The sequence below is a fragment of the Arachis hypogaea genome, chromosome 3, assembly GCF_003086295.3.
Source record: "Arachis hypogaea cultivar Tifrunner chromosome 3, arahy.Tifrunner.gnm2.J5K5, whole genome shotgun sequence".
Classification (NCBI taxonomy): domain Eukaryota; kingdom Viridiplantae; phylum Streptophyta; class Magnoliopsida; order Fabales; family Fabaceae; genus Arachis; species Arachis hypogaea.
Window position 1 is genome coordinate 10,158,513 of NC_092038.1, and position 13,375 is coordinate 10,171,887.

The 13,375-nt window shown below is 35.5% G+C and overlaps 1 protein-coding gene across 2 annotated transcripts; it reads left to right on the forward strand.

Moving 5' to 3' along the window:
- The first annotated feature begins 5,986 nt into the window (after positions 1-5,986).
- On the forward strand, positions 5,987-12,716 carry LOC112789420 (uncharacterized). 2 transcript variants are annotated; one of them, XM_025831298.3, is made up of 15 exons: positions 5,987-6,293; positions 8,305-8,392; positions 8,473-8,740; positions 8,868-9,220; positions 9,303-9,422; positions 9,630-9,755; positions 9,972-10,130; positions 10,351-10,643; positions 10,755-11,150; positions 11,235-11,321; positions 11,395-11,526; positions 11,643-11,777; positions 11,859-11,962; positions 12,062-12,137; positions 12,236-12,716. In XM_025831298.3, exons 2-9 carry the CDS (start codon positions 8,381-8,383, stop codon positions 10,981-10,983), a joined length of 1,560 nt encoding a protein of 519 aa, XP_025687083.1. In that variant the 5' UTR covers positions 5,987-6,293; positions 8,305-8,380; the 3' UTR covers positions 10,984-11,150; positions 11,235-11,321; positions 11,395-11,526; positions 11,643-11,777; positions 11,859-11,962; positions 12,062-12,137; positions 12,236-12,716. The 2 variants fall into 2 exon arrangements, with proteins under 2 accessions (XP_025687083.1, XP_025687085.1); XM_025831300.3 differs by lacking the exons at positions 11,235-11,321; positions 11,395-11,526; positions 11,643-11,777; ... (1 more) ...; positions 12,062-12,137; positions 12,236-12,716 and having other exon boundaries at positions 10,351-10,609; positions 10,755-11,084.
- The last annotated feature ends 659 nt before the right edge of the window (positions 12,717-13,375 follow it).

The following is a 13,375-nucleotide window of genomic DNA, read 5'->3' on the forward strand; positions in this document are numbered from 1 at the left end:
CAGGTTTCAATATATGATTCTTGTGTCACTTATTGGTTCGTGAATATCATTTTAAGTGGCTCTTAGCTTATTGTGTGAGTGAAAGCGATTTCATTATTCTCGGCGATGTTACTTTCACACGATCTATTTCCCAAAGCCATGATGCCACGAATGAAAATAATGAAGAACAAATCATATTCAATTGGACCTTTTTCTTTTCCTTTTAGGAAAGTTCCTATGAAGGATTGAAATTCCTAGAGCATGAGCCGCAAAACGAAGGGAATGTGCAAATTAAAAGGGTTGTTGTCAAGATCAATTATGATCAATCTCCCTCAATTGAAGTGACTTCTAAGTTCTTCTAACAGTTCCCCCAATAAGTCCATCACTTTCATGAAATAGATGATAGCCCCCCCAACTACTGGAGTTGGAAAATAAAGCACTATAATAATCAATTTGGTAAGATGATTTTTTCAATGTTTGCAATGATGGCTACAAAGGCTGTTGTAGAAAAAACGAGCATGCTTTGCACATTATATTCCAGCCGTATAATGCATAGTAGGATTAGTAGCATAGTGTATAAGTGTGTACAACTCCCTCCCCATTCTAATAAGTATTCATTTTAAGAAGAATGTATATATTTTTTATAATGTTTTATTTTTAGTATTGAAATTGATTGATAAAAATTAGCTTTTATATCATAAAAAAATATATGAGATATGCACACAAAAATAGTACTAATATTATTTCATATAAAAAAAATTAGTGTATATACCGTGAGATATAGAAAAAATTGTAGTTAGCAAAATTGTTAGAGTATTATTGGTTTTATTTGTTTTTTGAGCGTACATTTGGTTCTTAGAATAGGATAAGAGTGTGAAGGTATCAGATTTTCTATGATAAAGAAGAGAAGATGAGAAAGAAGATGAGAATTTGAGAGAAAATAAGAGAAAATATTTTAGATATTTCTAGTCTTGTAATTATTGCATATTGAAGACTCCCGACAATGGATGTGTAAAGTCTTGGTTTCTGAAATATATCTCTTCCATGAGTTGAAAGTTTTAGTCTTGATGCCATAGGTATGGGCATTGCCTTTGTGTCTTACATCCCTACTTTGGCCAGTAGCTCTTTGATGTATTTCGTTTGGCAAAGCATCATTACATTATCACTGTTAATTACTATCTCAATTTTTAAGAAGCAGTTCATTTTTTTCAAATTCTTTAACGATAACACCGAGTTTAGTTGGTTGATCAATGCTGTAATTTTTGACTAGGAACTCCCTGCGACTAGGATATTGTCCACATAGACTAGGACATAAGTTGTTGAAGATGTTGTGAACTTTGTGAAGAGTGATATGTCTGACTTGGTGTTGTCAAAATCAAACTTGTTGAGGGTGAGTTTCAGTTTATTGAACCATGCTCTGGGCGCTTGCTTTAATCCATAGAGTGATCTTTAGAATTTGTACACATGGTGAGGAGTGGTAGATGAGGTGAAGCCTTTAGATTGGGTCATGAATATTGTTTATTCGAGGTATCCATTCAAAAAGGCATTGTTGAAGTTGAACTATCTTATCTACCATCCCTTTGCCAATGCCAAGCTTAGCATAATTCGAATAGTGAGAGGTCTGACTACCGGAAGTTAATGCCCTCTTTTGGTGAAATTCCTTGACCATAAGCCTTGCCCTGTGTTTTTTGATTGTGCCATTTGGATGCCTTTTAATTCGAAAAATCCACTTGTTGCCAATGGTGGGTGCTATGTTGGGGGGTGGTTTAGGCACTAATCGCCATGTTTGTTTTCTTATAAGGGCCTCATACTCTTCTTCCATTGTTCACTCTTTAATGCTTGGTCTACTGTTTGAGGTATGTTTTAAGTGAGATCAAGATCGACTCCTTGGAGTATTGCTGCATCTGTTTTAGGTTTGAAAATTCTAGACTTGCTGCGGGTGTGCATGAGATGTTGATAAAAAAATAAAAGATAAATAAAAAGATAGGATTTAAACTGAATAAAAAAGATATATTGAAATTGAAATAGAAACAAAAAAAATAGATTGAAATTGAGTACAAAGAGAATTACTCTATTTTCTACCCAATTTCTTGACGCAACAAGAAAGAGACTCCTCAACCTAACTTGTCAACGCCATAGTTTGGGAATTGAATCGAAGGGATTTGGGTTCTCTAAAGTTTGAATTTCACTTTAGAGAGTAAAGTGTGATCTCTTACTATTTATTTATTAGATGTAACCAAGAATAAATATGAAAGAGAAACTATTCAATGGTAGAAGATCACACTTTACTCTCTAAAGTGAAATTCAAACTTTAGAGGATCCAAATCCGAATCGAAAGGACTCTTCAACCTTCTATCCAATTCCCCAATGCAACAAGAGAGGGACTCCTCAACCTCAATTGTCCACACCATGATTTCATCATGAAACCAAAAAGGGGGATTTTCATACCTCTAAAATATTATCTACTGCGACTACCCTAATTTATAAGGTATTTATAACCTCTTATTATGTTAAAATATAGAAAATTCTAAACCCACAAACATAAGGCCCAATTTAGTAATTAAATAAATAAAATCAAAATATAAACTAATATCTTTTAAATAAGAATTAAACTCTTCATATGTCTAACATTTGAAGCAGGTATCATTCTCTTTCTCTTCAAAAAGATTCGTCCTCGAATCTTGTAAGTAGAAAAAATAGTACATGAAAAGGACAATAATTACAAGGAAGATAATTTTTTTGTTTTTTTTCTTTTTTTTTGCACTGTATGCTTTTTTTATTTTTTTTAAACAATAAAATCAACAATCAAGACAAAACAATAATGAAATGCAAACAGAAATAATAACACAAGAACTTAAAGGAAGACGCGACAGACACTATATTCTTTTTTTTATGATAAAAGAAGAACAAATATAGATTAATAAGAATTAATCTAATACCTGAGCTCTGATACTAAATGATAAAAGAAATAATACGATAAACAAGGCAAAAATTAAAATTGAATAGAAAAAATACATTGTAATTGAAATAAAAATAAAAAGAAAATGTTGAAATTAAATACAAAGAAAATCACTCTACTTTCTATCCAATTTCTTGACGCAATAAGAAAGAGACTCCTCAACCTAACTTGTCAACGCCATAGTTTGGGAAATGAATCGAAGGGACTCTTCAACCTTCTATCCAATTCTCCGATGCAACAAGAGAGGGACTCTTCAACCTCAATTGTCCACACCATGGTTTCATCACGAAACCAAAAAGGGGGATTTTCACACCTCTAAAACATTATCTACTGTGACTACCCTAGTTTATAAGCTATTTATAACCTCTTATTAGTTTAATATATAAAAAATCCTAAACCCACAAACATAAGACCCAATCTAGTAATTAAATAAACAAATCAAAATATATCAAATTAAAACATTCTAAAAATATAAACTAATATCTTCTAAATAAGACTTGAACTCTTCATATCACGAACATTTGAAGCACGTATCCGATGTTGATTTGTTGTAGTTGTTGGGGATGCAGGGAGCACTATCTTAATGCGTGCTTACTCATGAGCACCTGCAATTGAGGGAACTACACTGGGAGTAAGGGTGGAAACAGGCCAGGCTTTACTCTTAACTAGCCTGGCCTGTCATGTACTTAATTGGCTTGAGCTTAGTTTGTAGTCTGCTATAGATTTTTTTTAAGTACTAAACCTGATTTGTTATTCATCTTAACCTGACCTAAAGCCTGTTAAAAGGTCTGATAATTTTTTTTATAAAAATAAAAATATTATTTTTAAAAAAACTATTTTTTAATAAACATATTTATATGTAATATGTCATATTAAATATTTATAAGAATTTTTAAACTTTAAAATATTTAAAATATACAAAACTATTTATAATTAAATATAATAACTTTAAAATATCTCATAATTTTGTTAATAATAAAAAAATTATTTATATATGTAATTATATATTAACAGTCCAGGCAGGCCTGACAGGCCAATAAGGCTAATTATTGAGCCTGTGTCTGGCCTATTAATATAATAAAATTTTTATAAGAGTCTGAGCCTGTGCCTATTTTATAACAGGCCAGGCCGCCTAGCCTTTTTTCACCCCTAACTGGGAGAGAGATTAGTAGCAGAGATATTAAAATGATGATTAATAGATATTGAAAAAAATAATCCAGATAATGATTTAGATATATCATTGATTAAATTGAAAGTGTCATTCAACGTATACAATGCAGTATAGGATGAGTTTGTGGTAAGATAAGAAGTGTGTGTGATTGGTGTTGGGTATTAGATCTGCTTCTGTAGCTGGAGTTAAGTTAGTGTTTGATGAAGCAATTAGAAGGAGATTATTACTTTGAATTGATGGATTTGCTGTTGTATCTACTGCTATACTTACTGATATGCTTGGTGAGGATGTGGTTGTTGCTGGAATGTGGACTGGAATGCGTCGAAGTAGTGGATAAAGGTGAGTTGAGGTTAAAAGATTGGGTAAGGATGGTAATTGGGTAAAGGCTGAAGCATTAGTTGTTGGGTTATAAAAGTTGGTTTGAGTAGTTGAGGCTAGCAGTTGGGTTGTTCTGTGTGGTGGGTGAAGAGTTCATTGTAAGGGAATTCAAACCCATTAAAAATTATATTTCTGGAGATAATTTGCTTTTTATTTAGTAATAGACATTTGTAATCTTTGTGGTTGGGGGCATAGCCAAGAAAGATGGATATTTATGATCTATAGTCAAATTTATGGGTATTGTAAGGTCTGAGGAGGGGGTAACAAGTGCAATCAAAGGGCTTCAAGCGGCTATAATTTGGTTTAATATTGGTGAGAGTTTCAAGTGGTGTTTTGTTGTTAAGGGTTGGGGTTGGTAGTCTATTCATGAGATAGGTGGCAGTGAGGGTTGATTCATCCCAAAAAGTGAGAGGCAGATTAGCTTGAGCTAGTAGTGTAAGAGAAGTCTTGGTGATGTGTCTGTGTTTTCGTTCTATTGTGCTATTTTGCTAGTGAATGTAAGGGAATGTGAGCCTATGTTGGATCCAGTCTGTCGCAAGGAATTATGTTAATGCTGATGATAGATACTCTCCTCTATTATTGGTCTATATGGCTTTCATTTCAGTCCAATTTTGAGTTCTACTACTGCTTTATATTGCTGAAAAGCCTCAAATACTTGACCTTTGATTTTGAAGAGATATGTATAGGTGTATCTTGTACTTGCATCGATGAAACAGATATAAAACCTACAATCTGTAACCTGATCTACTATACAAGGGTGCTAGCCCCCAAACGTCAGAGAAGACAAGTTCTAAAGGTGCATAATTTGAGTATGATTCAGAATAAGGCAGTTGATGAATTTTAGTAGTACAGCAAGCATTACACAATGATGGATCAAATTTATTTTTATTCATTGGATCATCAGAGTTTAGGATATTACATTGGTTCATCACAAGAGTTACTATCTTATTAGATGGGTGTTCTAGCTTTCTATGCCATAATTGGCTTGTATCATTGACTCTTTTACAAGTTACATTGACTTGTGCATTTAAAATTAGACTATTTACAGACCCAACTAATTTTGGACTCAAAGTCAAAGTTGTATTAGTAGCTTCTTTATTTACACCTAAAAATGAAGAAACACCTAAGCAAGTTAATTGTATTTGAATTGATTGCAACTGTGTTTGAGAATATTTTGACAACAACTTTTTAAGGTTGAGGATGAGGGAGTAATTGGAGTGACCGGGTTTGGACTGACAGCAGCTAAGCTTGCTGTATTTAGGTGGACAATAGATCTTTCTTTGTTGCTCAACAATGAATAGGTGTGTCAGTGGCTTAGATAAGCTTCTTTCCATACTCAGTATTTGTATTTTTGGAATCTGCCAAGAGGGAATCTGCCAAAATCTGCCAAAATACTATTGGGCTGTTTCTCAAAGCCCAACTATTCAAAAAAACACACCCCAAATTAACTCAGTTAATCCTAATACCATATGTTTACCCCTGTAACCCTAATTTACCCCATCTTACTTCTTGTTACTGCTGAGACACACCCCCACTCCCCATCTCATCTGCCGGCGCCGTTTATCACGCCAGGTTGTCTTCTTCTCCGGTCGCTAAGGTCAACGGAGTCAACGCCGGGAAACCCGTGAGACGCCGCATGTTGCCGTCGTGGAGACGCATCCCCACGTGAGAACCTTCATCGCGACGCCCTCTGGTAGGTCCGCCTGAAGACACGCGACGGCTGGACTCTTCCGTCCTCATCCCAGTGTCGAGTTCAACCCCCACTTGTAGTGTCTCTTCTCTTCGACCCCAGCGGAACAATAGCTGGTAAGTGGGTCTGCAATTTTTTGGCTAATTGCTAGTTATTTGGTTAATTTGTGGACTTTATACTGGAGTTGAGATTTAGTCAATAATGGTGCTGTGTCTACTGCATGTTCCATTTAAATTTATAGAAAACAGAAATATGTCGATTAATAGGCCTTTTGTTGATGTGGTTCCCTGTGTTAACATGGTTTACGATGCTGTGCCTAACTATATTAAGAAAAGAAAATGATGTTGCCATGATGGTTACGCTGAGATGATTTTTTTTCAAAGTATTTTGACTGTGAGACAGAATTCGAAACATTTTTGTGGTCCCCTGCTATATAATATTGTTGATGTACACAACGCTTTTGTTCCTTTTCTACCATGTTTTGTTCTAATTTTTTTTAAATAATTGAATGAGTTTTTTAATTCATTGTATATGTTGGCGAATCCGATCAATAGTATTGTGACAGCTCCCATGTAGTAGGATACATTTAAATTAAAATTTAAAAATACCAATTTAAATTTACAATTTTAGTTGGTGTTGATGACCCTTGTGACAACTCACATCTAATATGATTCATTTGATTGTGCTATATGTATCTATGTATGTACTATGGTTGATGAATTAGCTTGCCAATTGTGAGACCCATAACGTTAATTTATGGGGACTTAACCTCAGATGTGTCTTTTCATTCCTCTTCACATATGCAAAGTAACATGAACCTTTGTTTTAGATGTGTCTAACAATAGTTTTCCATATATATGTGTCTTTAAATCGAACACATCAACACATGTGCATGCAGAGCTAAAGAGCTTTTTGCGTATGTTTCTACTACAAATTCTTCAGTTGTGATCTAGGCCTTTTTGTATTACTAATTTCTGGTTGTCAAGTTTTTGAACGCGTAGTGATTAATAACACATAATTGGATCTATTTAATTAGTTAAGATTTAGTTACATGTGGCTTGTTCATGCAGTAGTGTTATATTTGTATATTCATGAGTATGTGTTATTATAACAATGCACATGTCTTTGAACATTGGTAGAGGTAGCTACTGTAATAGGTAACAATGCAGTTGAAAAGAAATTTAAAATTTTTAAAATTAAGTTTTGGTATTTAATTATTAAAATATTGTGTCAATTTTTCAATTTCAATTTAACCTTAGTCTAAGTAAACAAAGAATAGCCTAAATGAGCAATAATGACTATATCCTTTATTTGAGATTAAAATAGAGGAGCATCAAGTGTGGGAGGATTCTGAAAAAGATATAAGTATTGTAATAATATTATTTTTTAAAAAAGATTATAATATGAAAAGAATTATATATAGTATATGAGCATTAGTTAATTAATTAAAAAGTAGCTAATTATTATAGTTATGAATGTTACTACCATACATCTGGCGAGGGCCCAATTGACACCACGAAAGAATGAGTGTGTCTTAATTTCATTAGCTCCTCCTTGTGAACCCATTCTGCTTTTTGGATCTTTTTGTAACAATCCATATTTTAAATGCTTTGCATGCAGACTTACCTGCATAATCACACACTCCATTCTTATTAATTAGTATTATTATTGAGGTTATTTAGATTATTTTATCAGAGTCATTTTAAGAATTTTATAGATTTAGCATTCGGACTTAATATTATTTTTTATGAATAGAAAAATGTAATTTTTTCCTCTTCATCAGAAGTAGATGCTTCTCATATTCTTTTTGGTTTTCTTTTTATACCTTTCCTATTTTCGTCAAGAGGGTCTATATAGATTATTAATAATTAATTAGATATACACATTATAGCACACTGTTAACTTTTTCTTTCACTTTTTTTATAGTGCTCAGGCTGTTTATACAATAAATATGTTATTAAAATATTCAAAAGTGATGGTTAATTGAATTTTCAATGTGTAAGAATCAAGTATAAAGTTAAGAGCAAATCATGTTTGAAATAATGAAATAACATCAATGAGATATATGATCAGTTAATTATCTAGTGCTTATATATATTTCATCATTTCATTGAACCGCTTACATAGTTGAGTTCGGGGAAGAAAACACAAGTTGGAACCTGGGTAGAATTTTCACTCTGTTGCAAGATATCGACGTCAAGACATGGGAAAGCCGGTATTAAATCATTTATAAACTTGTATGTCTTTTTATTTTAGCATTGGTTTGTTTCTGAAGATCATGGTTAATGTTGACAGAAATTACTAGAGACACGATGTTCACCGTGCTACATCGCAGCTCTGTTCCAAGATCTGGAAACTAACCAAGCGCAAGCAAAGCTAGATGAGATAGAAGAAATTGGTTTTGGTTTCCTTAAGCTAGTACCAAAGTGGAATGTTAAACAAGGGATAATGGCGATGCTGGCCAATGCTTACGACATTGAAACAAGCACCTTGAGAGTAGCTGATGGAGTTATCCGCATTGGGGCTGAGCTGTTCGAACGTCTGTTCGGAATTCCGCCCGGTGGTGAGAATACCTTATCTTTTAAAAAAGAATCTTATTGGTTAAAATGGTTTCAATTTCCGTGGTTTTACTTTTATTATTCCTATTCAGTCGGTCGTTTTACCGTGTTTAACACACATGTATGCTGCAGTTGATGACTTCCCCCCGTTCGACGCTAGTAATGCCGACCATGTATCGACACGAAGAAGATTTCACCGGTTAAATACTATACAGTTGAGACAGTTTGTTAACCAGTGCACTTTGGATACTGAAGATGACAGGATTGAGTTTAGGAGGCATTTCATCCTGCTCGTGCTGAAGATGTTTCTGTGTCCGACTGTGCAACACGTCATCTCGCCGTGGCACATCGATACAATTCTTGATGTATCTGATCCCGGGAGATTCCGCTGGCCGTTGCATATTTTCAAGTCATTAGAACAAGCAATTAGGAAGTACCAATGTAAAAAAAACAAGTCTTGCGAGGGCTGCATGTTTGCCTTGCTGGTAACATTTTTAATTCAGCATGCATCTTAATCTCTCTGTACATTGTATCCCAATAAATAAGATTTGTATGCAATATCCACAGGTGTTGTACTTCCATAAGCTAAAGCATGGTGATCTCAATAATTGTCAAGAACCTCAGTCGTGGCTTTCTGGATGGACTGCCAAGGAGCTTAGTGCCATGGCAGCAACTATTCAACCCGAGGTGTGTACGCTTTGAAGCTCTCTTTCTCTTGTAATTAACTGCAATTACACTTATGAAGACCTGGCATCTATGGTTGGCGTTGAATTATTAATGACTCTGATGTATTGATTATGAATGTGGTCTTTCATGTAACCTTATTTGGATGTGTTTGTGCTGGATGCGGCTTTAGTTTTACGTGTCTTTTGACTAGTTGATGGCCCTACACAGGCTTTTAACGTACCCGGAGGAAACGATGGTGTGGTCCTCGAAGGTGCCGTAGAGGAGCACACAATGGGCGCAGGTCTTAACAAAGAAGACACTAACCACACAGTGAGTCCTGATGGGTGCAAAAAAGTGAGTAAAAATGGCTAAGTAATGAATCTTTTATTTATATCTGTAAAATTAAAATAAAGTGAACATTCCACCCCTTTTATTTTCTTATTATTGGCTGCTAAGACCCTCCTAAATATTCATTAAAGAGAAGTTGTATACATTTAATTTGTGTTAATAGTGTGAAATATAGGCACTATGTCCTTGTTGGAATTGAATAGCTTGGTGTTGTGAATTTAGGGATCTGACCGCAGAGAGGGTGATAGCGATGACGATGACGAAGAGCCCATTGCGAAGAGACTACGTCCTAGGAATGATTTGAAGAGGACACCGAAATCTTGTTCGATAGTAGGAGAGACCAGGAGGACGAGCAAGAAAGAGAGAACAAAGAACCAAAAAGTAAGTAAGATGTGGCGGTATAAGAATGTGTCTGATGAATTTTTCAAACCAAGCACACGAGCACGGGTCTACCATATGTTTTAACGATTGAATATTGTTCCCTTGTATCGAAAACAGGAATATGTTATGCTGTCTTTAGTTTAACTTTGCGTTGATTGAGTGACCCGAAATCACTATGTGTTTTTTTTTGTGTACCATGTTTTTGATGTTGCGCTCTCAGGGATCCGACATGAAGGCAGAAGTTATTAGCGGCTCAGTGATAAGAAATGATAAAGCAATTGCTTTCGACGAGGATGATGAGGATAACCAACCCATTGGCAAGATAATCCACATCAAAACCCAGAAAAGCAAACCACCACAGCAAAAAGGGACAGCAGGGGAGAACATCGCAACAAGCCTCCCGAAAACATCAAAGAACCCAACCGAGAGGTATGACGCTGAACCAAAAACTCCGTCAGCTGCAATGATTGACTATTCAGGTATTCAGGAATATTCAAGTGAATTTTTTGACATGTAAGTGAATAGTTTATAACTTTGTTTCCGTTGCTAGTGTGTATTGTTTTTTACTTCTTCTCTTAGGAATTCATATTGGTTGACCGCCCCACATGGTTAACCTTGAAACAGGCACCCTGACATCCTATCGCAGCAAGATCCGGAGTGCGAAAGGCTATGGACAGAAATTGAGCGATGTTACCCATTGCGAGCCATTAGCATCAACCCGATACAAACAATTATTCCAAAAGGGTCCTCAGTCCGCACACCGAGTCCACCACGCCCATCATTCTCACTTGGGATGACGCAGCTCTTCAAAACACCCACACCATCCCCCCTCGACTCATTCATCCGTTACTAAAGGGACGAAAAATCATTGAGCGGGACGAACAAAGAATTAGAGGATGGGCTGTGAATAGATCCCTTGATAGTAAGCAAAAAGTCGTGTCATATGAGGGTAGACCACACTTAGTGCTGAGAAGGAAGGACTTGTACACCCTGAGGCCACGTGCTTGGCTCAATAACAATGTATGTAATGCAAAAACTTAGTAATCAAATTTGTTTAAGCATACTATTTTCTGACTAATTAATCTTTACATCCTGGTTAATTAGGTCGTGCACTGGATGTGTTGCGCATTCAATGACTCAGGGTTAAGAAGATTCACGCATGACTTCTACTGCATGTGTCCAGGGATACTGGTAAGGATACTTTTATATGAATAATTTAAGTATACTAAACCTATTGAACAACTTTGTATTCGTCTGTGGACAGGAAATGGTGTTGGTTGAAAGGAATGTATTGTAGTTTCAGAACGGCCCACCTCCGGTGTATGTGGGTTTGGGAAAAAACTTTGGTGTTGATACTAGGTATTTTGATAAGGTAACAGCTTCAAAGAGAAAATGGGTAAGTCTGTTTGTCAAATGAGAAGTTGATTTTTTAATTTGAATCTAAAAAAAGGATATTTGTTTTTCATTATAAATCCATGTGAAATGCCTAATTACAGCTGCATAATGTTGCAGTTGTTTTTTCCTGTATGTATCACCCGTCACTGGTGGGTGTATGCGTTCGATGTATCTGCAAAGAAACTGTTTGTCCTAGATAGCATACCCAATAGACCACATGATACATTCCGGAACAGGCTAGATGCATATGCGGTACCAAAATATCTCGTCACCCTAATGCTTTATTTAATCCTTATTATTGTATTCTATTCAAGTGTTTTGTATGTGGTTTAGGCGAGGCTCATTGAAGATATAGCACAGGTGGCCATCCCCACTTATAAGCCCACACAACAAGGGCTACCTTGCACATATGCCCCTGTTCCAGTACAACCAAATAGGTGAGTCCCCCTCAGAATCCTCAAAGGTTGTATTTATTAAGTTTCATTTAGATATTTTTTTTGTTCTCCTAATACAATCTGCTGTTTTCGTTCACATAGTTTTGATTGTGGGATATATGCAATAAAGTTTATGGAGTACTGGACTGAAGGCGGGAATGTGAATGACTGGGATTATGTGAGATTCCAAATTCTATATGTAGTTAACTGATTTTTTAAGCACATGCCATTGTCTGTACTTACATGCAGTTACCTACCTTTGATTTTGACATGCAGGACACTATGAAGTTATATAGGTTGGATATAATGCTTGACATCATCCTATGTCATAAAAATTTAGACATTGGAGATGCTCTAAATGCCGTAAGCAGCCATGATCGACCTCCTGTGCGTCGCAACCAACCAAGGAACAAACGTAAGGAGGTTAGGACTCCATTTACAACACCTGGGACAAAGAGCATGCTTCGGAGAGCTGCAGGGATGCAAAAGAAACAGACGAGCAAAAGAAGATAGATATCAAAAGAAAAGGCCTGTATAGTACATTCTAGTTTACTTAGGGCAGAGTTATGCTCACTTTGTGAGATATTTTTTGTTGGGTCTAAATATTTTCCTTGTTTTACACAGAGGCATTTTGTTTTGGATTCTTGTTCCTTTACACGTTTTGAATTATTTAAGTTTATGTACAAGCTGACCAACTGATACACTTTTAGGTATTTTTGTTTTCAATTAATAAGCGTATCACAGTTTCATTGTCGTCTATTTTGTATGTCTCCATTTATGTTAGCAGTGTATTGTTATTCAGGTGATGTTCGTAGGTGCTGGAAAATGGATGTGTCTTCTGACAGGTGTGGACAGATGTGTCTTCTGACTAGATGTGTCTTGTTAACCACAGATGTGTCTTGTTAGTTATTGTACATGGATGTGTCTTAGGCCACATGTGTCTTAGGCCACATGTGTCTTATAATAATGTGTCTTTTTCGTGCTTGCATTTAACTGCTCATGTGTCTTATGTGTTTTTGGCTTAATTCATTGTGTCATTTTCGGAGATGTCCCAGCATGGATGTGTCTGGTTCTGCAATTGGCTAATATAGTTGTGTTGTTAACAGATTTTTCTTCTCACTGATGTGTCTCTTGTTTTGGATGTGTCTTCCATGTTTTCTCTGGATGTGTCTACGTATATATGGATGTGTCTAATACCATACGTGTATTTTAAGACTGACTTTTTTTATTTCGGTCTTGGCGTGAAATGGTAGATGTGTCTTTCCATTTACAGCCTAATTACAGCGTCACTTTCAGTTGTCTTAGTACGGATGTGTCTTATACATGTCCATATTCTTTTAAAGTAAAAAAAAACTTGAAAGCTTCAAATAAGTCTTAATTGATTCGTTATGAGGCATAACTCACACAGTTTTGGGG

What these genes read in the sequence shown, in the direction of transcription:
- LOC112789420 (XM_025831298.3), top strand. An exon ending in CAGCAACTATTCAACCCGAG is followed by an intron (nt 9,423 to 9,629) that starts GTGTGTACGCTT and finishes GGCCCTACACAG; the next exon opens with GCTTTTAACGTACCCGGAGG. An exon ending in GTCCTGATGGGTGCAAAAAA is followed by an intron (nt 9,756 to 9,971) that starts GTGAGTAAAAAT and finishes TTGTGAATTTAG; the next exon opens with GGATCTGACCGCAGAGAGGG.